Below are 25,365 nucleotides of genomic sequence, written 5' to 3' on the forward strand. Positions count from 1 at the left end.
CTCATCTAGAGATAACTCTAGAAAGAATGGCCAACGCAATCGACGCATTGACTGAAAAAATCAGCGAACAGACGGACTTGCTGAAGGAAATAAACTTCTCACAAAAAAGTGAGGAAACAAATAAACACCCCTGGACCACGGTCCAGGACATAAATAGAACTCGTGAAAAATTCACGAAAAGAACCACCAGTGAAAGCACACTGGAGTATCATCAGCGACTCGACAGAGATGCTAAGGAGATCCTTCTCCCAAGGATAGGAGAAGACGATGCCGAAAGAAGGCATCGTTCAGAGATTAGGAGGAGAATTGGCATGTACCAAAGGTTCGGCCAAACGTCCACTTACGACAGACCTCTTGAACAGAGAGGTAACTCAAACACACTCTCTCAAAACAATGAGAGAATCCAAATACAACTTCAGGTGAACTCGCCTGAAACCAAAGAAACGCTGCAAGGAAGATTTCCCCCAGCAAAAACCCCCCCAAAGGAGAGATCTCCATTGGATAGCAACCCCACAAAGGCAGGGGAGCAAGAGGAGTACCTGGAGAAATGGTACGAAAAGGCCATAAGAATGGCTGAAGTGAGAATACTCACTCCTTACCCAGAAGGAGTGAAGCCTGAAGCCCTAAAAAATGGGCCAGCATTCCCTGACAAGAAATGGTCAGGGGAGAACGACATGGAATCATTCTGGCAGTGGTTCACAGAACTACTAGGATTCCTCGCTTCGCGAGGATGCAAAGGTTCCCAATTCGACAAAGTCCATCTGGACTGCTTGATTCGTGGATTAGGGGGGCCCACGTTCAACCTCGGAATAAGACTCCAAGACGAAACTCTCCTCAGGGGGGATGGGGGCATGTTCCTCGAAGTTCTCAACATTTTGATGAGAACTTTCATTAAAGCCTCTGCCGCATTGAACGTGACAAAGGAGTACTGCAAGGTCAAATATGAGGTGGAGAAAGGCCTAAAACAGTTCTACCTAGAACTGTCCAAAGCAGCATCCCAGATGGTGACGCCGCCAGACCAGGTGTCCTTCAATGCCAGGTCCCTAAACTACATTCCCCTCGAATGGAAGAGGGAAATGATTGCTCATGATAGAATCAGAGCAGACTTCTCCTCAAACGAGGAGATGTTAAAAGCAATATCTTGTGTAGACAAGATAATCGACAGGCTGAAAATGTCTTCAGCCTACAAATCAGGATACTATACCCGAACAACTACCACGGCAACCACGAGCTGCGGTAGAGCCCTCCCATCAGGAAAGAAGGCTGAAGAGCTGAAACCCAGATGGAAAGAGGATACATCCTCGAAAAACTCGAGGAAAACTGACCAAAAGTCAGTTCCAATTTGCGGCAAATGCGGCAAAATAGGGCAAACGAAAGATTGCCCAAGACACAATGTAACAAGCGATGAAAAACCAAGGTGCATACATGGAGATTGCGATCACAACGGAAGAAGAGTCGAAAGACTCATCAGATGAGAAACCAGAGAACAACTCTGGTAACTCCGAAGCATCAAGCTTCAAAGTAGAGGACCCATACGAAGGACCTCAATACTCACCTGACTCAGAGGGTGAGGAAGTCAACGTTGGGACCATAAGGATGGGCCCAATGTCAGTCATCGATCACGATGACATAAATTACAAAATCAAACTGGCTGTAGCATGCCAGTTAGAAAACACAGCAGACGAAAAAGTTGCCGAAGCCTTGGTGGAAGCACCAAGAAAAGACGCCTTGGGGAAATACACCAAAGTACCCAAGGAAAACAAGGACAAAGGGAAGAAGGACCAAAAGTCCATCGAAACCCAGTCCCCCTTGTTTGATGCGAAATTCCGCATCTCAAAAGACGCAGGAAAATACCCCACAAACAGACCGCTCTCAACAAAGAGAACACTGACAGCTCACATAAAAATAGCAGGCATAAAAGCCTACACGCTATTCGATAGTGGAGCCAAAACGGATGCTTTATCGCCGGACTTTGTCCGTGCGGTCCACATCCCAATTCTCCAATTGGAGAACCCAGTCGTCCTTCAAATGGGGACGAAAGGAACAAGATCACAGATCCTGTTCGGAACAAACGTGGACGTTGAGATTAACGGCCACGTAGAAAAACACTACTTCGATGTAATTAACATCAATAGATATGACGCCATATTTGGTGCCCCCTGGTTAAACAAAAACCAGGTAAGCTTAGACTTCTGGTCCCACAAAGTGAGAACGGTGAACAAGGGCAACATAGACACCCTTGGAGTAAGCGAAGATTGTGTGACAAGATCACATGGATGGAAAACTCAAGCAAGAGCTCGAGAACAACCAAAAAAGAAGCCCCCCTGACAGGGAGGCGGGATTGAAACACACCTCAGGGTAATCGAAAGAAAGTACCCTGAAGGTTGGCCCAATCCTAGTCTGGAAGGACTAGAACTTCCAGACGTACCACATCTGGAAGGTCTCTCCATGAACAACCCCGAGTTCGAAATACTCAGGGAGTGGTGGAGAGAGAAATTCGAAACCGTAATGGCGCCAGCACCATTAGAAATGCCCCCCTTGAGGGAGGTGAACCATCGAATCCTGTTGAAGGATCCAAACAAGAAATTTCGGGAAAACACCCTGAGATGTCCTGCAGCACTGCAGAAAGCACTAGCGACCAAAATAGATCGCTATGTAAAAGCAGGATGGTGGTATCCTGTGAACAGCGAGCGAGCATGCCTGCTACTGTGTATCCGCAAAGCAGATGGATCTTTGCGCACGGTAATAGACACGAGGAATCGTAACTCAAACACGATCCTCGATGTCACACCAATGCCAGACATGTGACTGATCCAAGAATCAGTTGCCAGAGCAACATACCGATCCAAGATCAATATGTTGGACGCGTACGAACAAATACGTGTGGATCCAGATGACGTCCATAGAACGACATTCTCTACGCCCCACAGGATGTACAACTCGAACATGATGCAGCAAGGAGACTGCAACGCTCCCTGCACCTTCCAGCGCGCACTGACCTGGGAACTACGAGGAGAAGTAGGCAGACGCCTACACATCTGGTTCGACGATATATTCACCAGCACAAGCTCGGTGGAGAACCACAATAAAGCATTATTGTGGTTGATCACTTGCCTAAAGGGGGCGAAATTCTACATAAGCCGGAAAAGGTTCCAGCCGTTTGCCCCAATCCTAGATGTTCTAGGAAGCTGTGTGGACAAACAGGGCATCCACGCTCAAGCGGATAAAATGGAAAAAATCCGCAACTGGCGAGAGCCAGTAGACCACACAGGTGTCCTAAGATTCCTGGGAATGGTAGAATATCTATCGATATTCATGCCAAACGTCAGTGGCTACACAGGACCACTGCAAACAATCTGCTCAAACAAGCAGACATTCAGGTGGACACCACTCCACCAGAAATGATTAAACGTCTAGCATGCAGGGCTCTGATCCTGAAGCCCGTCCAGTGGAAAGCCTCTCAGAAGAAGAGAGGACCAAACTCCACATCTGGGTCATAACAGATGCATGCCCAGCAGGCATGGGTGCACTAATTGGACAAGGCGAAAAGTGGCAGACTTGCTGCCCAGCCGCATTCATGTCCAAAAAGTTCACCAACACACAATGTAGGTACTTCGCCTACAAGCTCGAGGCACTGGGTGTCCTCGAAGCACTCATGAGATGGCAAGACGATCTCATGGGAGGCTGTGAATTCACAGTAATCACGGACCACAAAGCTTTGGAATATTTCAAAGCAAAAAACCACAACTCAGGTAGACACCTGAGATGGCAAGCCTTCTTTGCAAGCTTCAATTGCGAAATAAAATACGTGGAAGGCCACAAGAACAAAGTGGCAGATGCACTCTCACAGTACTATGACTCATCAACGGACGAGGATCTGCATTTTGACGACTACATGTCGGCAGACATCCATCTGGACAAAAATGCAGAAGATACTATCCCCGACAGAATCGAGGAATACGAAGAACTGCTACTAAGCAGTACCCTGAGTAAAAACTCAGAGAGAAAGAGACTCGCAGCAATACGTGCGAGAAATACCCTAGAGGAAGCTCTAGGGGGGAGCGCCCAAAATCTGGAAGAAATCATAATTCCAGAAGAGAACCTTCGAAAACAATTCAAAGAGAAAGACCTCATTGAGGCAATAAAATCTGGATACTCGCAAAGCCAGATCCACCGGGAAATCCTAGAGAACCCGGGGAACTTCAAAAACTTCTCCGTAAAAGATGGGCTGATAACCCGACTTGGAGAAGGAGGAACGACCCAAATAGTAGTCCTGAAAGGGAACTACGAAAGGAAGTCCATTCGAGGAATAATCCTCGAAAACATCCACGAAACACTTGGACACCTAGGATCCACAAAAACAGTGGAAACCCTCCGTCGACACTTCTGGTGGAAGTCGATGAGGAAGGATACCCACAAGTTCTGCAGGTCTTGCGGAACTTGTCAAACAACAAAGAAAAGCACCAGGAGAAATCCCGGACTGCTTCACCCACTCCCGACCCCAGAAACACCATGGACATCAATAGCTATGGACTTCACAGGTCCATTCCCAACAAGCTTGGGATATGATTACCTCTGGGTAATCATTTGTAGGTTGACGTCCAATGTCCACCTAATTCCAATAAAGACAACAACGAACGCACTAGAACTAGCATTCGTATTTCTTCGTGAAGTTGTAAGACTCCATGGTCTACCACACTCGATCATATCAGATCGAGACTCGAAATTCACGTCAAAATTTTGGCACGAACTACACCGAATACTCGGTGTGCAGTTGAAATTCACAACTGCATTCCACCCGCAAGGCGACGGCCAAGCGGAAAGAATGATACAAAAAGTAGTACAAATACTACACGTGATGGTTAGACCAGATCAACATGACTGGGCAGCAAAACTGTTGATGGCGGAATTTGCGATCAATGCGAGCTCGAACACATTGACAGGATTTGCCCCATTCAAATTAATCTACGGCCATATGCCAAAGATGTGCCTAACAGCACCACTCTCGGACTACCCGGGAGTAAACAACTTCGCCCAAAAAGTGAAGGAAAACCTCATGACAGCACATGACATGATAATACACAATCGCACTGCTCAAACAATCCAGGCGAATAAGAAAAGACGCCCGGACCCGCCTTTGAGAAAAGGCAAGCTTGCATACTTATCCACGGATAAGCTGAACCTACCCAAAGGAAGGGCAGGAAAACTAATGCCCTTATACATAGGGCCTTACAAAATTCTGGAAACATTTCCAGAGACGTCAAACTACATCCTCAAGTTGCCACCACAACTTGAACAATGTGGAATCCACCCAAGATTCCATGTATCCTGGCTCGTACCTCATGAGCCGAATGACCAAGAGATCTTCCCAAATAGGGAAGTAAACACATTCTACGATTTTGGGGAAGACCCCGATCATGAAGCAGTAGTTCGCAAAATCTTAAACCACGCGTGGGTTCACAATGAACTCTGGTTTAAGGTCAAATGGGAGCTAGGGGACACCACATGGGAACCCCTAGGAAATTGCAACGACCTCGTCCACCTGGACGAGTACCTCACTTTACAAAATGTAAGGGAACCAGAAAAACTCCCTATCAAAGAAGACAGGAAACTCTCGGCATCACTACGCCCCCAAAAACAGAGGCGGAGGAAGTAAAGCCAAGGGACGATGGCCCACAGCCAAGAGCGTGGGAAAGTTCTGGGCAAGTAACTCGCCCGGACAGCCACACCATGTACTAGAGATCACATGGGCCAAGCAAGTAACTCGCCTAGACCATGTGAACCACAGGCTCATGTGTAAAAGAACACACAACTGCGGCGAATCCCATGCACGCAAGAACAAAAACCCCTCCCACCACCACGAGAAACATAATGACGAAATGTCGTTCTCTGGGGGAGGCAACCCTCGGTTCGATCCAAACAAGCCACCGGACATCGAAATACAACAACCTGGGGAGCAAGGCTCCCCGGAACAACAACAACACCAGGCGCAGATAAGCGCCATGGACTACACGATGCACGCAGCACAAATGAGTGCCGTGAACCAACAACCATATGCGGTGCAAACTGCACTGATGGCGCAACAAGCACCATTCCAGGGGCAGCATTTGCTGCTGCAGCCCCAGGCATACTCCCCAGAAAACTTCCCTGGCCAGATCAACCCCTGGATTGGCCAATTCGGCCCAGGTCCAACAACACCCCAGCCAAATGCAGGCTGGGAATCAGCCATCGCATCAGCGGTAGCTGCTCAGACAGGTCAGCTCCGTGAGGAGCTGAAAGAGATGAAGTCCCTCGTAGGAGGGAGACGAGGGAGCGACAGCGGCTCCTTGTCCAGACTGTCCAAATGGGCATGGTCTGATAACTCGAGGGTGTCAGAAGATGCCTGCGACCATTGCGCCCACTGGAGGCGCGAATAAAACAGAGCACGAAGAGACGCTGAGGGCATCTTTGACTCTCTGAAAGACACAGAGAGAGAGGTCGATCTCCAAAAAAGGGAGATCGAATTACTGAAACACGAGCTCAGAGAGGCACACGCACTGGCAGACCTCGCTGCCAAACCCATTATGACGGGGGCCTCCCAGGTCAGGGGGAGGGGATACAGTGCCAGGGCACCGACTATCCCGCCACCCTGTGGGCAGGCGACCCTGTCCGTGTTGCATAAGGGCCCGCCCTCAGAAGGGCAAACCCATGTCGAGGGGAAGAGGGAGAGTGGTAGGCAACTGACGGCAGACCCTAAAACGGGGACCACTGCCAGAGGTGGCGGGCCGCTGAGTACCTCAGCACCCTATGGGCAAGCTACCCTGCAGGGAAGTGTCCACATGCTATACAAGACCGCCGAACTCAACGAGTTCGGCAAAGTCAAAGCTCCAGTCGACGTAACAATCGACCCCAACTTCCCCATGAGGAGAATAGCGGGGTCAGAAGCAGCGCACGACACCGCATATGCTTGGTGGACAAGCGTGAGTGGGAAAGAATTCGTACATTGGTACGAACAGGCCAAAGCCGCCTTCAAAAGCGGCAAGGTACACAGAACCCTTCGCGAAAAAGTGAAGGAAACCGAGAAATACTTCTTGGGACTCCCGAGTATCGCAAGACTTGCGGAGGAGTAAAATTCCCCAGAGAACAAGGGAAAAATCTCCTGGGAAAGTCTAGGCAAAGCCGCCTATCTAAAGTCCCAGTTCAAACCACTCAGGACTCCTGAGGAACGTGCCGCAAAAACTGCAGAGCAGGAAGCGAAAGCTTCCAAATACCGGGAAAGAGATGCAAGTCTCCACACTGGACAACCAGCCCAATGACCACCCTTCCCCACGGGAAGAATGGTAGACCTACCGTACTCCACACCTGAGCCAAGTAGCTCAGGAACACAACAACCCGCTCCCACCCAGGGAGTGCCTACTTCGTCGAGCCCACAGCCCGACAATGTAGCCCAGGCTACGTCATCGCATCCGACGCAGCAATCGGATGTCCAGATGAACAACCCGGAGGAAAACCCTCCTCCGGGGCAATGACTCCACCCTTGAGAAAAGGGAAAGTGACATGGTAATACGCCATCAAGGCGCCCATGAAAACACCTTCCCCCAACTCGAGGCCCTGCACACAATACTGTATGTGAGGAACCGCAAGTAACAATTGCGGAAATCCCTACTCTGTCAAAAGACCCACATCCACCACTGCTCGTGTGTAAACACCACTTACACACGAACCCTCACGGAACAAGTGAGGAACACCAAAGACATACAACCTTTGGGTTGAAATTCATTTCCGACAAACTCCACTACTTTTCTCCCTGCGATACCCATGTATTGCTGTTCACTTCAAAGTAACGGCCCACACTCACTTATTCCCTAAACCCTTTTTCTCTCCTTCACCAACATGTACAAAAATCGCCCACTTTAAAGTGGCGACAACAAAACACTCATTGATAATTTCAAACTCAATGTAAATCAATTATTAAAAACTTTGTTTTCTTCACCATCAACCTTGTATGTGTCGCAAATGCAATGCAAGGGGGGAGAATGTCAGGGCAATAGCCCCGAACCCTGAGCCACATGTAATTAGATACATATAGTCATGTGGGTAAGCGGGAACCTCCAGGTAACTGCTTACACACTACTGTAAAATACACACATTTGTATCACTTACGGCTCTGTGTGCTGAGCCACCCCAGAGACCTCACAGTATGGATGAACTTACATTTGAGTGGTACCTCTACATATGACGCAAGTGAAATGCTGATGACATGCTCACTGATGGCCTTGGAGTCTGAGATCTGATCCTCAAGCCTTCCCCATAGGCTGGACAAACCAGATGCTGACCGCTGCACCAAATTTCTGGGAGGGCTTGGAGGCATTGGAGTTTCCCTCCAGGACAAAACTGTGGGCATCTTGAATGCGAGCGGTGAAGGAGAGAATGAAGGAAGGTCAGTTGGGAGGTTCAAACGAGACCACCACCAAGCTGTTCCCTGGTTCTTTAGTTAGGATGGGGAAGTGTACTAGTAATATTTGTTGTAATTATAGTACCAATCCGAGTGTTTTGGCTAATTCTATTTTATGGGTTAGTCTAAAAGTTTCTGAGAATTGACTTACAGATAAACAAAGCCCTGTGGAGCTGTTCCTCTATTGTAATTTCTCAATTTGTCTGGGTGTAATTCTGTGTAGGTGTCAGGGATCGGCCCCTGACCCTGCTGTCAGGGCACCCAACCACACCCCAGAACCACCCTCCCAGACTTCCCCCACTTCCCAGACCTCCCCATCCCTACATATCTCTCACAACTTCAGCCCACATGTGAGCCCATGGGAAAAATCACGTGGGTCAAGGCAAGCAACTCACCTTAACCCATGTGACACCTTTTCCGAGTCGCGGGAACATGCTCGGCTTCTACCTGGAGTCACGTTATGAACTGTACAGTACACTTCCCTTTTATAGTAACCAAGCGGGGAATAGGGAAACTTACCCTTCTTCTCAACTCAATCCCCACTTAGTCCCTTCAGTGAGTTTGAGGAGCTGAGGACAGGGTCTAGCACCTAACCACCCAGAACACTGCACACACCTAGGCCTGAGGTCGGGCTGTCCCTGATCGAGGACCGAGCCCTGACAGTAGGATTGTTTAATTTGGATCTTAACTTGAATTAAATCTTTTACTTGGTGAATTTTCAAAGATTCTACTCAGTTAATGGGTTGAGTGTCAAAAACCCGGATCATAGGGGGTAAATGCATGAGTCCGAATGCAGGTGGGGCCCAACTAGAGGGGGAATCCGAGAGCTCCGGTGGTGGACCGAAGCTTCTCCAGGAAGCCCAGTTCTGCTGGATGGTACAAGAGGCTCTAAGAAGGACACGGCCTCAGTGACTCAGAGGGAGCGCTGTGCCTCCGTTACGTCTCAGTTAGTCCTTGTATTTCTTATGTCTGAGGTATCTTGTAGAATGGAACGGGATTCACTCAGAGGGACTTTGGGTAGCATTTTAGTCGAGATTAGAACTGAGGAACTACAGGTTCTAATCTACGGGTATTTATAAAGAGGAGTGGAAAGGACTTAGTCAAAGTCCGAATGACAATGGGGCAACAACGAAAGGTGCTGAATGATACCGAGAGGTACCGAAAGGTCCCGAATGATATCTTAAACAGGGAACCGAGGTGTCGGACCAAGGAGGGCGGAGTTGGAGGCCAGAAAATGAATGGGAATGAGAAATGGGTAAGGGGGGGGTTAGCCGACTGAATGGTAGGAAGAAGGTAGTCATGCTAAGAATGGAAGGTGACTAATAAGTGATAACGTGAGTGAGATCACCGAAGGATGCGGGTAGCTCCGAAAGCAGAGTTGCGTATCCGAAGGATATTAGGTGACTCAAATAAATGAAATGGGTGGAGGAATGTTTTAAGGGTATGTCACGGGATGTCGGAGGTCCGTCGGGATATCGGAGCAGATCCGGAGTCTCCGAATGTTCCGACTCGGGACCAAGCTTCCAGGATGGGAGTGGCCAAGGTTCGGTGTGCCGCCACCAGACCGGAGCTGAGACAGTCAGGAGGGAAGGTGACTTGAGGAGTGGGGAGGCGTGGTGTAGGGGATGGTGAAGTTGTTAGGAAGGTGTGATGTGGTGGGAGTGCATGGGGTCGGGATTCCAGGATATGACATTGAGATTGTGTCTGAAGTGTCCCTTGAGTTTGTTTTATTTTTGTCTTATTTTATTGCTTGTTTTAACAGTAGCAAATAACTGTTTTGTGTTTACACTTTGAAATCTGGAGTGTTAACCAGCTCTCCTGTTGAAATATTCACTTAATATTTCTCTCCCTAATTGCTGCCTTTTACTACAGTGGCAATCTTAACTGTATATCACTTTTTCATGCTGGAGTGACAACCAGAAATGCTTGAGAAAGATAATACTCTATTTTCTTACTTCTCTGAGGGGTGTTATAAAAATGGGGCCTAATTGGCCCATTTCTATAGCGTCCGGGTGCAGGAGGGGGCCGTGACATTGAGAAGATGTTACAATTAATGTAACAGATGTTGTAACAGTGGGGTTTACAATAACATGGACATCAGGTGTTTTGGGTGATAGTAGTTGGTTAGGTTCTTAATATTTACATGTCACGTGATATTATACTGCATAGAGCCCATAAGAGGCTAAAAATGGGAAAATCCCATTTCCATAACAAGGGGGGGCGAAAAGTCGCAGAAAGGGTCTCCCTTTTATACTCCTTGGGTTGCCTTCCTTTTTCACGCTCTACCTCATATTTACAGGATTTATTTACAGTGTATTTTCCTCAAACTGAATAAAAATGAAATTTTCATGCTATAGTTCTACTATGGTCAGACTGCACCTAGAATCCTTATTGTCCTTCCTCGCCTAAGCTATTTTAATGGTTCAATTAGAACTTGACTGTGCTGCATTTGTCACAGTTTTCTATTTCAAATTCCTCATATTTACCATTAAGTTCGCTATGACTCAGTCATTCTGAATTCAAACTTCGCATTACTATGTGTATGGCTGCACTGAGACCTTCAGCTGATTTATTCTATTTTTATCCAGTAACATTTAGTTGAAATGAGACTTGAAATGATAAATGAGTGAATTATTCAGGTTTAGAACCGAAAGAACAGTTGCTAGTAGTAAAGAATTGTTCAAATGAATGTGTTATAGCTCTCCGCTTCATTAGAATATCGTTCCCTAAAATTCCTGCCATGGTCCATCGTAGTTTAGTAGTTTTCATGGATTTCATCCTTCTCCCTTGATTCCCCCTTGTATTATTGCATCCTAGTCCTTCGTATGTATTGTTCGTTGTTATAATAGGTCGTCCTCAAAGATATCATATTTTTATGTATTTTATTTGGGGCTCTGGACCTCTAGAAGCTGTCTTCCTGTGCGTTTTCAGGTTTCAAACTTCATGTCCTTGTATCTCATTCATTTCTGAATGGTTTTTCACGTTCTCGGCATCATAAATTTTCATTTATTCCCACCTTTCCAATGGTACTAAAGTTATATTCTATTTCTTGGTATTCGTAGAGTTAGCAAAAGTTTGCGTGCACATTCAGTAATCACATGCATTGTTCCCATAGTCATTCGTATGCGGACACCATTTCTGTTTAATTGTTTGGGATTTATGGTATGTGCAGGTGTTTGTATCCTCAATATGGGCTCCCATGATTTATTTCAGATTTTTCCCTCATGTTTGTCAGAGACCAGATCAAGATGAAGGGATGTCTCCATGGCAGAGGGCTTCGGCCTCAGCGACTTATGCCAGGAGCGCTGTGCCATGTTATAAAAATGGGGCCTAATTGGCCCATTTCTATAGCGTCTGGGTGCAGGAGAAGGCCGTGACATTGAGAGAGTGTTACAGTTAATGTAACAGAAGTTATAACAGTGGAGTTTACAATAACATGGACAGGAGTGTTTTTGAGTAGTAATTGTTAGTTAGGTTGTTACTATTTACATGTCACGTGATATTATAGTACACAGGGCCCATAAGAGGCTAGAAATGGGAAATTCCCATTTCCATAACATGCCAAGTTACACATCTGTGCCCTAACTTACTGTCAGGTCACGGTCCATGTATGTAGGGGGTCACGTGACCTAGGGAGGTCACTATCGTCCTACCCACTGTGAATCATACATATTTGATACTCACAGCTGGGTTCTAGGACACCCACCTTACACTTTTTTGAGTACTTTTTGTCTGATATCACACTGATCCCTGGCATCACTAGGAACCACCACAATTTTATGTGGAAAACAAGTGAGTTCAAACTTTCATTCAAATTCCACTTGCCACTCTGGCAAGCAAAAGACCCTTGCAACTAGCAAGGAGACAAAACCCCCAGTCAATAAGACTGGGAAACAGGTGAAAGTAATGCCAGCACAACCCCCTATGTGCCAGGCAGAGCTGTCACCTGGAGCAGGAGAACCTCGCTTTCATGAGGGTGCGCAAATTCAGTCATCAGAAGACCCTTGCTTTCGCAAGGAGATGACTTCTCCTGCACTTCACCCAACTCAGTTGGGTACAAAGGCTTTGTGTGATGCCTCCCAGTTGTGCAGGGAGCCAAATCCAAGCCAAACTTACGTGGCAAAACCTGCCATGTCATCATTTATGCCCAGGCTCCTCCACCCAGGCCTCAAAGCATTACTCCTCCCATTCTATGTGATGGGAAGGCATCAGAAGCAACCAAACGATTGCTCCTGCTCACACAGGGAGCTGTTTGGAGCTCCAGAAAATGTGGAAAAATCGTCCACATCTTCAGATTCGTCTCACATCACCTGCGCGACATCCAGCTTGCAATATTGCAGCAAGCTGGTTCACTCCCAAGTCTATTTGACTGGGAGTTACACAAAACCATCAAATGATCACTCCCACTGGCACAGGGAGCTGTTTTTGATTCCAAAAAATGTGGGAAAATCTTCCACATCTCCAGCATCGTCTCGCATTAACCACGAGATGTCCAGATTGCAATATAGCAGCAATCTGGTTCACTCCCCAGTCTATACGACTGGGAGTTGTCATGAACAACCAAATGACCATTCCTGCTTTTGCAGGGAGCCGTTTGGAGTTCCAAAAAATGTGGAGAAATCGTCCACATCTATGGAATCGTCTTGCATCAGCCGCGAAACATCCAGCTTGCGATATAGCAGCAAGCCGGCTCACTCCCCAGTCTATGCGACTGGTAGTTGTACAAATCGATCAAACAACAGCTCCTGCCAGCACAGGGAGCCATTAGTGATCGCAAAAAATGTGGAAAAAACTTCCACAGTGTCTACATCGTCTCACAGTAACTGTGAGACGTCCAGCTCGCAAAATGTTGTAACTCAGGTTATGGCACCTCTGAGATGAACTGTAATGTTTATACAAGAGTAGAAACAGATAAGTACAGGAGAGACTTGCCTGAGATGAACTGTAATGTTTATACAAGAGTAGAAACAAATAGAGTTCATCTCTGCAGTCATGTAACACATAAAAAGAAAAGAAAAGGAAATCAAACAAGAGGTAGATGTACTACAACACAAAATTGCAGCATGCTGGTTCAATCCCCAGTCTATGTGACTGGGAATTGTGCAAAACAATCAAACAACAACTCCTGCTTGTGCAGGGAGCCGTTTTTGATTGCAAAAAATGTGGGAAAAATCTCCACATCGTCGTTACCATCTCGCAGCCATAGTGAGACATCCAGCTCGCTGCCTAGGTGCAAGCCGGTTCAAACCCCAGTCTACAAGACTGGGAATCATCCAAAACACTCATGGAATGACCCCCGCTTGCACAGGGAGCCAGTCCTGAGCGAAAGAAATGTGGAAGGAATTTCCACATTGCGGTCATCATCTCACAACTGCAGTGAGACTAGCGCTTCATCCAGGAATGAGCGCATCCACTCTAACATGGACAAAGAGTCCATGTCACCCAAATTGACACATAAACCCGCATCGATTTCGCCTCTATCCAAGGCACTTCTGGACTTTGTCCAGTTCCCACCTGAATGGAGGGTGGGGAGTACAGAACAGATAATCGCCAGACTAGAAGTCTGGGAATCGATAAGGAAGACCAAGGCACACAGTCAGTGCCTTGGGAACCCCAGATCTGGGGGACAACCATCGTTGCATGGACTTAACATGTGTGATATTTCTTATCCTTCTTTGGATATGTGGGAGCAGAGATTCTCCCAGAATATGGTGGAACGGCACCACATTGGGCCACAGGATGACCACCCACACTCAGGGCCAGGTTCATCAGGTGGTGGGAGGTGGTCTAGCCAATTACCCTCTGGGAAATCGCCAAGGAGACTCTCCCAGAATATGGTGGAACAGCACCACATTGGGCCACAGGATGACCACCTGCATTTAGGGCCAGGTTCATCTGGTGGTCTTGCCAATTACCCTCTGGGAAGTCACCAAGGGGACCTTCCCAAAATATGGTGGAACGGCACCACATCAGGCCACAAGATAACCACCCAGAATTGGGGCCAGGTTCATCAGGTGGTGGGAGGTGGTCTAGCCAATTACCCCCCGGGAAGTCACCCATTGCCGAAGCAATGCCAACACTGGTTTTTCCTCTGGAAAAACCTCATGGTCTATCCATGAGAGACAGAGATCACACTCTCTGTAACCTACTCTTGGGGAAAAATCCCCGAAAATTTTCAACTTTTTCCCTTTCATCATGTCACAACCAACAAATCCTGGGGCTCCGTCAGCGGCGAATCAATGCCGATAGGCGAATCCGCCGACCCGAAACCCAATCTGACCAGCCCCCAATCCGATGTCTGGCCCCCTGCCCTATCAACCATCCGGACCTCCACCCGCATCTGTACCTCTGCCCACCTCCACACCCTCTGGACCTCTGCCACTCCTGGTTGCCCTCCACACCCTGTGGTCAGGCCAACACTCCCCTCCGACCTTTCTGGCCATCATGCTGCCCTTGTTTGTGACGGCACTGATGGACCACCCTCTGTTGCGGACTTGTCAGCACCGTGCTGATTTCCATGTCCCTTCACGGACCTGTGTCGGCACTGCACCGACCCCGCTTATTTGCGGACTTGTATCGGCGCTGCGCGCTGACCTCCGCTTTTCTCTGGCCATCTTGTCACTCGGCAGCATACCATTCATTCCTTGCCGAGTGCCTATATTGTTCATCCATTCATTCGCTTAACTTGCCAATATTGGCACTTGATCTGCTTTTGTTTAGTTCATTGCCTCCCATTTCCCAGGCTCTTGTCCTTCATTCAGTTTGACAATCCCCGCTTATTTCCGCGCCGGACTGTGCCGGACTGACCGGTCCTTCTGTGTTTCCCTCCTGCCTATTTATATCCTGTAAATACTTTCGGGGACCTTAGTCTGAAATCAACTAGAGTACCCCCCCTGTCTGGTCTGAGTCTCTCCTTCTGCAAAGGGGGCTTCCCCCCCTCTGAGTCCATGCTCGTGGAGTCTGCGCTCCTCCTACAGGTCCGCTCCACCCACAAGTCTTGTTTGAAGTCCGCTGTGAGTGTCAGTCTGTAAATACGGGATCTCCCCCAAACGTCAAGCTCAGGGCACAGCGCTCCACCTGAGTCGCTGAGGCCACGATCCCACTCTGCTAACCTTGAACAGCACTTCCGGACGCACCGCATATTTCCGCCCGCATATCCGCGCGCGCGCTCCAACAGACCTCTGCATCACCTCCGACCTCAACTCAGACAGAACTCAATCCGTCTTCTATCCGTCTCTGACGATACTTCCGACTCTGACAATAATCTCCAGACTCTGACACATTGTCAGAGATCTCGGATGCTGTCAGAAGACGGACTGGAGATGGACTGAAGACGGAATGGGTTTCTGTCTGAGTCGAGGTCGGAGGTGATGCAGAGGTCTGTTGGAGCGCGCGTGCGGATATGCGGGCGGAAATGTGCAGTGCGTCCGGAAGCGCTGTTCAAGGTTAGCAGAGTGGGATCACGGCCTCAGCGACTCAGGTGGAGCGCTGTGCTCTGAGCTTGATGTTTGGGGGAGATCCCATATTTACGGATTGACACTCACAGCGGACTTCAAACAAGACTTGCGGGCGGAGCGGACCTGTAGGAGGAGCGCGGACTCCGCGAGCACGGACTCAGAGGGGGGGAAGCCCCCTTTGCAGAAGGAGAGACTCAGACCAGACAGGGGGGGTACTCTAGTTGATTTCAGACTGAGGTCCCCAAAAGTATTTACAAGGTATATAAATAGGCAAGAGGGAATATAGAAAGGCCGGTCAGTCCGGCATGGTCCGGTGCGGAGATAAGCGGGGATTGTCAAACTAAATAAGGACAAGAGCCCGGGAACTGGAAAGGAGGAACAGATCACTAAACAATAAGTGGCAAGGGTTATTGATGAATAACTGAATGAGATCAATAACCTAGTGCCAATAAAGAGGGGATCAAATGCCGATATTGGCAGGGAAGCAAACAATAAATGGCACTCGGCAAGGAATGAATGATAAGCTGCCAAGTGACAAATGGCCAGAGGAAAAGCGGAGGTCAGCGCGCGGCGCCGATACAAGTCCGCAAATAAGCGGGGTCGGTGCGGTGCCGACACAAGTCCGCGAACAGAAGTTGATCTGCCAGCACTGTCACACAAGGACAGCATGAAGGCCAACAGAGGTACAGAGGGGAGTGGGAGTGTTGACCTGACCAGAGGTGTCAAGGGCAACCAGAAGTGGCCAGAAGGTGCAGAGATGGGCAGAGGGTGCGGAGTGGGCAGAGGGTGCGGAGTGGACGGAAGTGGGGCATGGCTGTGACCACATAGCGGGAAGCGATGAGTGTGGTTCAGATGGAGACAAGGCAGGCGTGACTGAATGCTGGGAGCGCCAAGGGCTCAGGAACTGGAGGTAAGGTCGGAATACCGGCAGGGTCTAGGTTCTGATTCTTGGCCAAGTCTCACGCAGTAAGGCAGGGGGCCAGACATGGGGTTGGGGGCTGGTTAGGATGGGTTTTGGGTCGGCGGATTCGCCTATCAGCATTGGTTCGCTGCTGACGGAGCCCCCGGGATTTGTCGGTCATGACAAGCTGTGAGTATCAAATATGTATGATTCACAGTGGGTAGGACGATAGTGACCTCCCTGGGTCACATGACCCCCTACATACATGGACCGTGACCTGACACTCTCCCCCTTGCGTTGCTTGTCAGCGCACACAAAGAGAAAGAGGGAAAGGGTACAGGGAAAGAGAGAAAAGAAAAAACAATCTTTTCCATGACAATTTTATGTGGTAATTTACGAAATGGAGAAAGTAGAAAGTAAAAAAGGAGTGTATTGGTAAGTGAGTGAAATGTTATGTGTATTGTTAAGAAAGTTTAAATAATAGAATGGAGGCTAGAATAAATGAATGTTAGTTACCTCCGCAAATTTTGCGGGGTTCTCCCCCCTAGACTGGTGTCTAGGTGATTAAATAAAATAATGAGTAAAAATCCTTTGCCCTCAGGTAAAGGGTTCTCCCCCCTAGACAGATGTCTAGGTTTAAAAAATGTGGTCTGGCCATATAAGGGTATGGCCAGAGGAATGATTGGCCTTGTGAGACCTGGCATCGCTCCACCTGCTTCCTGATCTAGGAAGCGGTTTTACCCAGTATTGGGTAAGGTCACATCATCTGGAAGTCAGATGATGAATTTAACCTCCCTTGGGGGTGGTTTATCTGTTGGCTGGACAGGTGGATCACTATGGGTTTCCCCATAGTGAGTAGATGGTATAGTGGTATCCCTTTCAGATGATGTGTGTCATGACCGACAAATCCTGGGGCTCCGTCAGCGGCGAACCAATGCTGATAGGCGAATCCACCGACCCGAAACCCATCCTAACCAGCCCCCAACCCCATGTCTGGCCCCCTGCCTTACTGCGTGAGACTTGGCCAAGAATCAGAACCTAGACCCTGCCGGTATTCCGACCTTACCTCCAGTTCCTGAGCCCTTGGCGCTCCCGGCATTCAGTCATGCCTGCCTTGTCTCCATCTGAACCACACTCATCGCTTCCCGCTATGTGGTCACAGCCATGCCCCGCTTCCGTCCACTCCGCACCCTCTGCCCACTCCGCACCCTCTGCCCATCTCTGCACCTTCTGGCCACTTCTGGTTGCCCTTGACACCTCTGGTCAGGTCAACACTCCCACTCCCCTCTGTACCTCTGTTGGCCTTCATGCTGTCCTTGTGTGACAGTGCTGGCAGATCAACTTCTGTTCGCGGACTTGTGTCGGCACCGCACCGACCCCGCTTATTTGCGGACTTGTATCGGCGCCGCGCGCTGACCTCCGCTTTTCCTCTGGCCATTTGTCACTTGGCAGCTTATCATTCATTCCTTGCCGAGTGCCATTTATTGTTTGCTTCCCTGCCAATATCGGCATTTGATCCCCTCTTTATTGGCACTAGGTTATTGATCTCATTCAGTTATTCATCAATAACCCTTGCCACTTATTGTTTAGTGATCTGTTCCTCCTTTCCAGTTCCCGGGCTCTTGTCCTTATTTAGTTTGACAATCCCCGCTTATCTCCACGCCGGACCACGCCGGACTGACCGGCCTTTCTATATTCCCTCTTGCCTATTTATATACCTTGTAAATACTTTTGGGGACCTGAGTCTGAAATCAACTAGAGTACCCCCCCTATCTGTTCTGAGTCTCTCCTTCTGCAAAGGGGGCTTCCCCCCCTCTGAGTCCGTGCTCGCGGAGTCCATGCTCCTCCTATAGGCCCGCTCTGCCCGCAAGTCTTGTTTGAAGTCCGCTGTGAGTGTCAATCCATAAATACGGGATCTCCCCCAAACGTCAAGCTCAGGGCACAGCGCTCCACCTGAGTCGCTGAGGCCGCGATCCCACTCTGCTAACCTTGAACAGCACTTCCGGACGCGCCGCATATTTCCGCCCACATATCCACGCGCGCACTCCAACAGACCTCTGCATCACCTCCGACCCCGACTCAGACAGAAACCCATTCCATCTTCAGTCCGTCTTTTGACAGTCTGCCCGACTCTGACAATATTCCTCACTCCAACAATATTCCCAGTCTCTGACAGCAATCCAGTCTCTGACACAGCTGGGTTCTAGGACACCCACCTTACACTTACTTACTGGCAGCAAGTGTCATATCCATCCACGGCCATCAACTCCCACTACCTCTGATCTCTCCGGACTACCTCCACTCCTTCTTCACTAACCTCGGAGCTCCCATATTCCGCAATCACCTCGGTATCCCTTGATGGTCACCACCACCTCTTTTCAATTTATTACCTACGCCTCCCTAAGTACGGAGCCCCGAAGGCTTCCAGACAGCTCCAACATCCACTAGCACTGTAGGAGAAATAATATTCAAAGAATAAAACAATGATCTATCAGAATAGTCAACGAACAGGTGACAAGTTCAGACGTTTAACAGATCTCATGATCTTTATGAGACTGGACAGACATTAGAAGATCATTATAAATTATCTACACCCATGTAGCATGAGATTTAATCTACTACAAGCATGCCTAGAACCTGGCATAGGTGTAATATTCAAAGAATATATCCCTACAACAAGAAAATAGCACATAGACGGCAGAATAAGAAGGAACATTGGGAAAGAAATGTGAATATCTCGGGAACCAGTAAACTTTTGACTGTGATCTTTTTACCATCTGAAAGAACTGTTTCTTAACTTTATCCACGGTTTTGTTTCATTCTAAAAGCTTCAAAACTGACGGAGATATTGCTCAAACGGCGAAACACCTTATAATTCATATATATTTATTTGCTAATTCTTACAAAAAGTAATGTGACTCAAGGGAAATATATTGGCGCCCAGAAGTCTGGCGGACCAAATACCATATGACAGAGTATTCCCTGGCGCGGGCGGACAGTTATGGGGTTAGCGGAATGGTAGGTGATAACCCAGAAACAGAAAGGAGGGATAGGCCTGAAGGTGGGCTTGCAGGGCAAGCGAGTGTATTGCCCAGCGGAGGTGGGAGTGCGCTAGCGGATGTTGGAGCTGTCCGGAAGCCTTCAGGGCTCCATACTTAGGGGGCGTAGGTAATAAATTGAAAAGAGGTGGTGGTGACCATCGAGGGATACAGAGGTGATTGCGGAATACAGGAGCTCTGAGGTTAGTGAAGAAGGAGCGGAGGTAGTCCGGAGAGATCGGAGGTAGTGGAAGTCGATGGCTGTGGATGGATATGACAATGTTCTAAGGTGTTTTTGTACTTTCCATGCTTTGTTTTGACTGGGGTCTTCCTTATTTGGACAGAAATTGGTCTTTGTGATCTGCCAGAGTGCGGATCTCGGTTCCGATGGCCGGTTCCTTTCGCATTGCCACCCTCATGTGTCTTTAAGCATGATGCAGATTTCTATATTCCCGTTGTTGGCGTAACTTCACATTGGCTGAAACTTTGCATAACTATAGTTTCCTATATATCATAATTTCCGTGTAAATTTCGTTGTGTGTTTTAAATATGGATCCTTCATGAATGTCGTCTTTTCCCTGAGCCATGACTTTGATGTTGCTCATCCCATTATTGAATATCTCATTGATGCGTGAACCTTTTATTATGAAAATTGGGGTGAATTAAGATTAGATCCCTTCCTTTCTAATGGGCTATCAAGCTCGTCTCGGTCGTTACTGCTTGTTCTTTGCGCTTGCCTTTTAAACGTTGTCCTTGTTTTGGTCATATCTTCGTTGTTTATGGATAGTTTTCCCTGTAATTACTTTCATTGGGTTCATTTGAGAAACATCTACATTTCCTATTATAAACACAACTTATTGGTTCCTAAGGAATCCTTGTTCCATGGTACTTCCATCCTCGGCTATGTGTGTGGGCGTGGGAAGGTAGTTTCCGTGGAGGTTCTCTGATTGGTTTTATAGTCAAATCTTGCCCGATTGTCCTAGTTCCTTGTTTAATATTTGCTATAAATTTTCCCAAGCATTCCGTCTTGTTGGTGCTAAGGTCGAAGTATTTTTATTAATTTTCTTTTTTCTGATTTATCATATGTAGTCGTAAAAATTCGTAAGAATTCAGGTTCTTCTATTTTCTGATATGTATTTGACGTATGAGGTTTTTCGTGGTTTATCTGACATATTTCCATAATGAGTTTCCATAGGGTGACTGTTATTTCTCCTACAGCAGTAATGTGGGTTTTTGGCTTGGTGTCATATCCATACAATCCCGACCTCCGCTCCGGGCTCCCGGAACTCCGAACTCCGACTTCCGGAGCCCTACTTCCCCTCCATCACCTTCTCCTTGCCGACTCCCAAGAGGTTATCCCACCTCCGGCTCCAACACCACCTTCGGTCCAACTCCGGAACATTCTGGGTCCGACCCCAACCTCGACACCTTCCAGACGAGTACGCAACACCTATGTCCCCGACTCCGGACCTCCGCTCCGGAATCCCATTGGCATCTCCGTCTCCGGAACCTCCGGTCTTAGCTCCGACCTCGGACTTTGACCCCACCTCCGCTTATACCCATTGTATTGGTTAGCTCATTCCATTTAATTACCTTTGCCAATATTCCGGAGTTTAACCTCCGAGTTCGGACTTTCCGGACTTACTCTGGACCTTGCAACTATTGCATTGTCCATTTCAATTCCGCTATTCTCCCTCATTCCTATTTGGGCTGCTGCTTCCTTCTATTCAGTCAGCTAGCCATTCCCGACTCCCATCCTCCTTCCTTCCTCCTTGGGCCTTGGCCCTTCATTCCTCCTTTGGGAAACACCATTGAGTCAAACACTTGACCCTTGGTGTTGTTCCTCTTTCCATCTCCCTTTGTCTCCTTTTGTCCTACCCTTGTTCCTTTTGATTCCGGACCCCTCCTTATATACAATGTACCTAGTAACTTGTAACCTCAGTCCGAAATCGACTTGAATTCCCCCCAAGAGACTTTCCCTCTGCTAGATCCGAAATTAGGGACCCCTAGGACAACCAGCAATGGCACAGCGCTCCGCCTGAGTCACTGAGGCCAAGGTCCTTCCATGCTAAGTCTCCGATTCCATTCCGGAGTCGTCCGAATCCCCGCGTTCTAACACTTGGAGTGCTTGGAGGCATTGGAGTTTCCTTCCAGGAGGAAGAGGTAAGAGGGGGCAACCTGACCCCAGATGGTAATGTAGACTTTCGGCTCTTTCGGCTGCTGACAGAGTGTGTTGCTGTGGAACGAGTGCCAGTTGGTGTCAAGGCCACTTCTGTGGGCTGCTGGATGGCAGGAGTGCTTAGACGTTTTAGTGCATCGAGTGAACAGTCTGGATCAGATGCAGAGGTGTGTGGTTGGATTGTCACCTGAATTGCAGGCATACTGATAGACTGAGGCATTTTGAGAAACGCATCCAGGAGCTCCATCCTCAACTGAGACCATCCTTCGTTGGCCTCAATACTTTTTGGTGCGATGATCTCGATTGGTGCCTTGTGGCCTTCATAATCAATCAATGCGAAGTTGTAGTACCCAAGATGATCTAAGATGGATGTCTTTCTAAAGGTAAGTTTCGAAGTCTAATACCACACAAAGAACTGCACACCAAGGCACAAATTTTCCACATGCAAGTGTGCACCTCAAGCAATGGAGCCAAGAGGTGTTCCTTAACCATGCGTGCCATCTCCTTAGTGAAAACCTCCCATGGAACAAATTTTTCAATTGTTGCCACATCCCATTCTTCCCCCTTGGGCAAGTTCCCTGCATCGTCATAAGTAGATGTGTTCAGAATGTGATTGATTACTCACCATTCGTCTTCCAAGCTATGTAGAAGTCAAGAATAAAGGGTTCACTTACATTTCCACCAAAAACTTCCATTTCTTTGTCATCCCATTGATATACTCCACGGCTTGCTTGGACATACGTTTTAAAGATGTCCTCTGCAGTGTCCCTTGATTTCACATACATTAGCTCTGCGAATGCAGGTGAGTTATTTCCAATCTGTCAGTGATAATCAGACACACACTTACCATTCTCCCTCTTATCCTTGCCACTCAATTTCAATGTGTTGTGCAAGAACATGGGTGCACGAGGTGTGATGTTCGATTAGGTTTGTCACAACTGTATTGTCACTGCTCAATTGTATGTGTGACCTTGGACTTCTATATTCTGATCAAGCGGCACCTATCATTGTTAGTCTCAACTTCCTCATATATGCTCATTCTTCAGTAGATAACCCCCAGCTTTGACTCAATAACTACCCCCCACCCATGCCTTGTAGTAAGCATGAAAAGTTTGCCATTGAAGCTGTGTAACATGTCTCACAAGTTTGCTTCATAGCAACAGATGGCGAAAGGTCACAAGTGTAAGGTAGTCATGACTAACTGGGGAACAGACTCCCTGGCCCTTTCTCGGAATGGTCTATTGGCATGCAAAAAGGCTTGGGTTACAATGGGTGCAGCTTGTCAATGATTGTTGGGAAGCATGTTTGGCATTACTTTTCACTTATGTTTGGCTCATGACCTACACAGATATCCCAAAAGAAGTTGTTGAGTGTTAGAACTGGGCGAGGGTGGACGATTCCGGAGGGGAACCAGAGACTTAGCAAGGAGGGACCTTGGCCTCAGCGACTCAAGCGGAGCGCTGTGCCATTTCTGTTTGTCCATTTGGTCCTTAATTTCATAGGTGGCGAGCAGGAAGTCTCTAGGGGGCATTTCAGGTCGATTTCAGACTAAGGGCCTAAAACGAGTATGTACAAGTGCCGATATATAATGGAGAGGGCGAAAGCACAAGGGAAACAAAGGGGGTCCGAATCAGAATGAAGGCATCCAAATGGGAACAAAGGGATGACAGAAGCGGAGCAGTACTGAAGGTCATAGGGCAGAACCTGTGGTACATCCAAAAGGAGGTAAGGAGGGCAAAGCCCAGAGGGGCAGGAGGGTGAGGTGAAGTGGGGATGATGACTAACTGGCTAGAATGGGAAGAAGCAGCAGTCCAAATAGGGATGAGGGGAAAACGTGAAAGATGCATTACAAGTGGCGAAAGTGCCGAAGATGATCTGTGGAGCTCGGAGGTTGTGGAGCTTACAGAGGTTACAGAGGCAGGGTTGAAAGTCCGAGGAATATTGGCAATGGTGTTTACGTAGTATGAGGTCACCAATGCAATGGACTAAAGCTGAGGTGGAGTCAAAGTCTGAGGTCAGAGCTATGATGGAATCTCGGAGCGAAGGTACGAGCGGTGCCCGAGTATGGGGTACGGGACAGCAGTGGAAGGTCATAACTTGGTGGAGGGTCAGCAGAAGAGGGCCAGAGGGAAGAGAGAGGAGAGAGGAAAGGGGAGATGAGTGGAGGAGAGGAAAGGTGTCAGGTCCGAAGGTGAGTATCGGAGCGGATGGGAGAAGGGTAGGAGAGTGACGGAAGGGTGGAGGTGTGTCAGGGGACGACTCCCGGGTCCCCATGACCCTCCCCTATGGCCCACAGCCTCAGGTCTGGCCAGCCCTATCCAGGGCACAATCTACTGTGGGTAAGGAGATGAATAGATAAAGGCAATGTAGAATACACTTGCCTGCTATGGGTAAGGAGATGAGAAGGAAGCTAACTTCTCATCTTCCCACAGTGGCCACAATATCAGCAAAACTTCCGGGGATACCCGGAAGTCACATGAAGGGGTAGGAACCGGGCCCAGAGCATGCGGCGCGCAGAGCATGTGCGCATGCGGGAAGCACGGCGGGTGGAAGCGGGTCCGGATGCGGGTCTGGGTCCGGGCTAGTCAGGGTGTGTGCCCTGACAAGGTGTCGTGAGGAGGAGTAGGAGGAGTGAGTGGAGTGATGTTTGGTCCAAGATGAGTATCGGAGCGAATGGAGGTAGGGTAGGAGAAGGATGAAAGAGTGGAGGTGGCATGAGGGGTGAGAGGAGGTGTGGTGTCAGGCGCGGCGTCAGGACCGAAGGTGAATATTGGAACGGACGGTGGTAGGGTAGGACTCTGGAGGTGAAGATGGAGGTCCGGGAGTCGGTTTGGGATCGGGTATGCATGGATATGACATTGAGGGCCTTTCGGAGATGCGAGATGATGGGGTGGCACCGGAGGATTTAGACCGTTGGGAGGATGAGCCGGGGAGGGATGATTTAAACTTACTTGACGATGTGGGGCTTGACTATGAACAGCTACTTAGCCTGGTGGCGAAGCTAGCTCCAAAGCTGTAAGCCCTCCACTTGAGCCTGTTTTTATTGTTAGACTTGAGGTTCTTTCTGTCCAGGCGAAAGAAGGGTCATGAATGGAGTACACAAATGACGAGGCTCCATACCTGATGGATTGAACAACTGGACACTCTCACTGAGCTTTACTTACACACCAAGACGACCAATCCATCTTGCGCACCATTGCATTACCCAGATCGCTTGGAAGGCAGCAGCTGGATTGAGATCCTGTGCATCAACATCTTTGGTGAGTTTTTTCTATGGTTCTACAGGTGGCCCATCCTGATTTTAGCATGCGGATGGCTGTTCAATCGAGTATATCCCTTGGGATGGGATAGAAAAC

General features: G+C 48.4%; 2 protein-coding genes across 2 annotated transcripts; one reads left to right on the top strand and one right to left on the bottom strand.

Moving 5' to 3' along the window:
• Positions 1-13,854: 13,854 nt before the first annotated feature.
• EI90DRAFT_3135034 (uncharacterized protein) lies at positions 13,855-14,553 on the top strand (the record flags this gene model as incomplete). The annotated part of the gene is made up of 1 exon (XM_039064701.1): positions 13,855-14,553. One exon carries the CDS (start codon positions 13,855-13,857, stop codon positions 14,551-14,553), a length of 699 nt encoding a protein of 232 aa, XP_038908958.1.
• A 7,283-nt stretch (positions 14,554-21,836) lies between these two features.
• EI90DRAFT_3135036 (uncharacterized protein) lies at positions 21,837-22,908 on the bottom strand (the record flags this gene model as incomplete). Its single annotated transcript, XM_039064702.1, has 4 exons — positions 21,837-22,406; positions 22,466-22,587; positions 22,635-22,799; positions 22,857-22,908. The coding sequence occupies 4 exons, from the start codon at positions 22,906-22,908 to the stop codon at positions 21,837-21,839; spliced, it is 909 nt and encodes a 302-aa protein (XP_038908959.1).
• Positions 22,909-25,365: the final 2,457 nt, after the last annotated feature.

The sequence above is a fragment of the Cantharellus anzutake genome, assembly GCF_015039405.1.
Source record: "Cantharellus anzutake strain C23 chromosome Unknown EI90scaffold_129, whole genome shotgun sequence".
In the NCBI taxonomy this organism is placed as follows: Eukaryota; Fungi; Basidiomycota; class Agaricomycetes; order Cantharellales; family Hydnaceae; genus Cantharellus; species Cantharellus anzutake.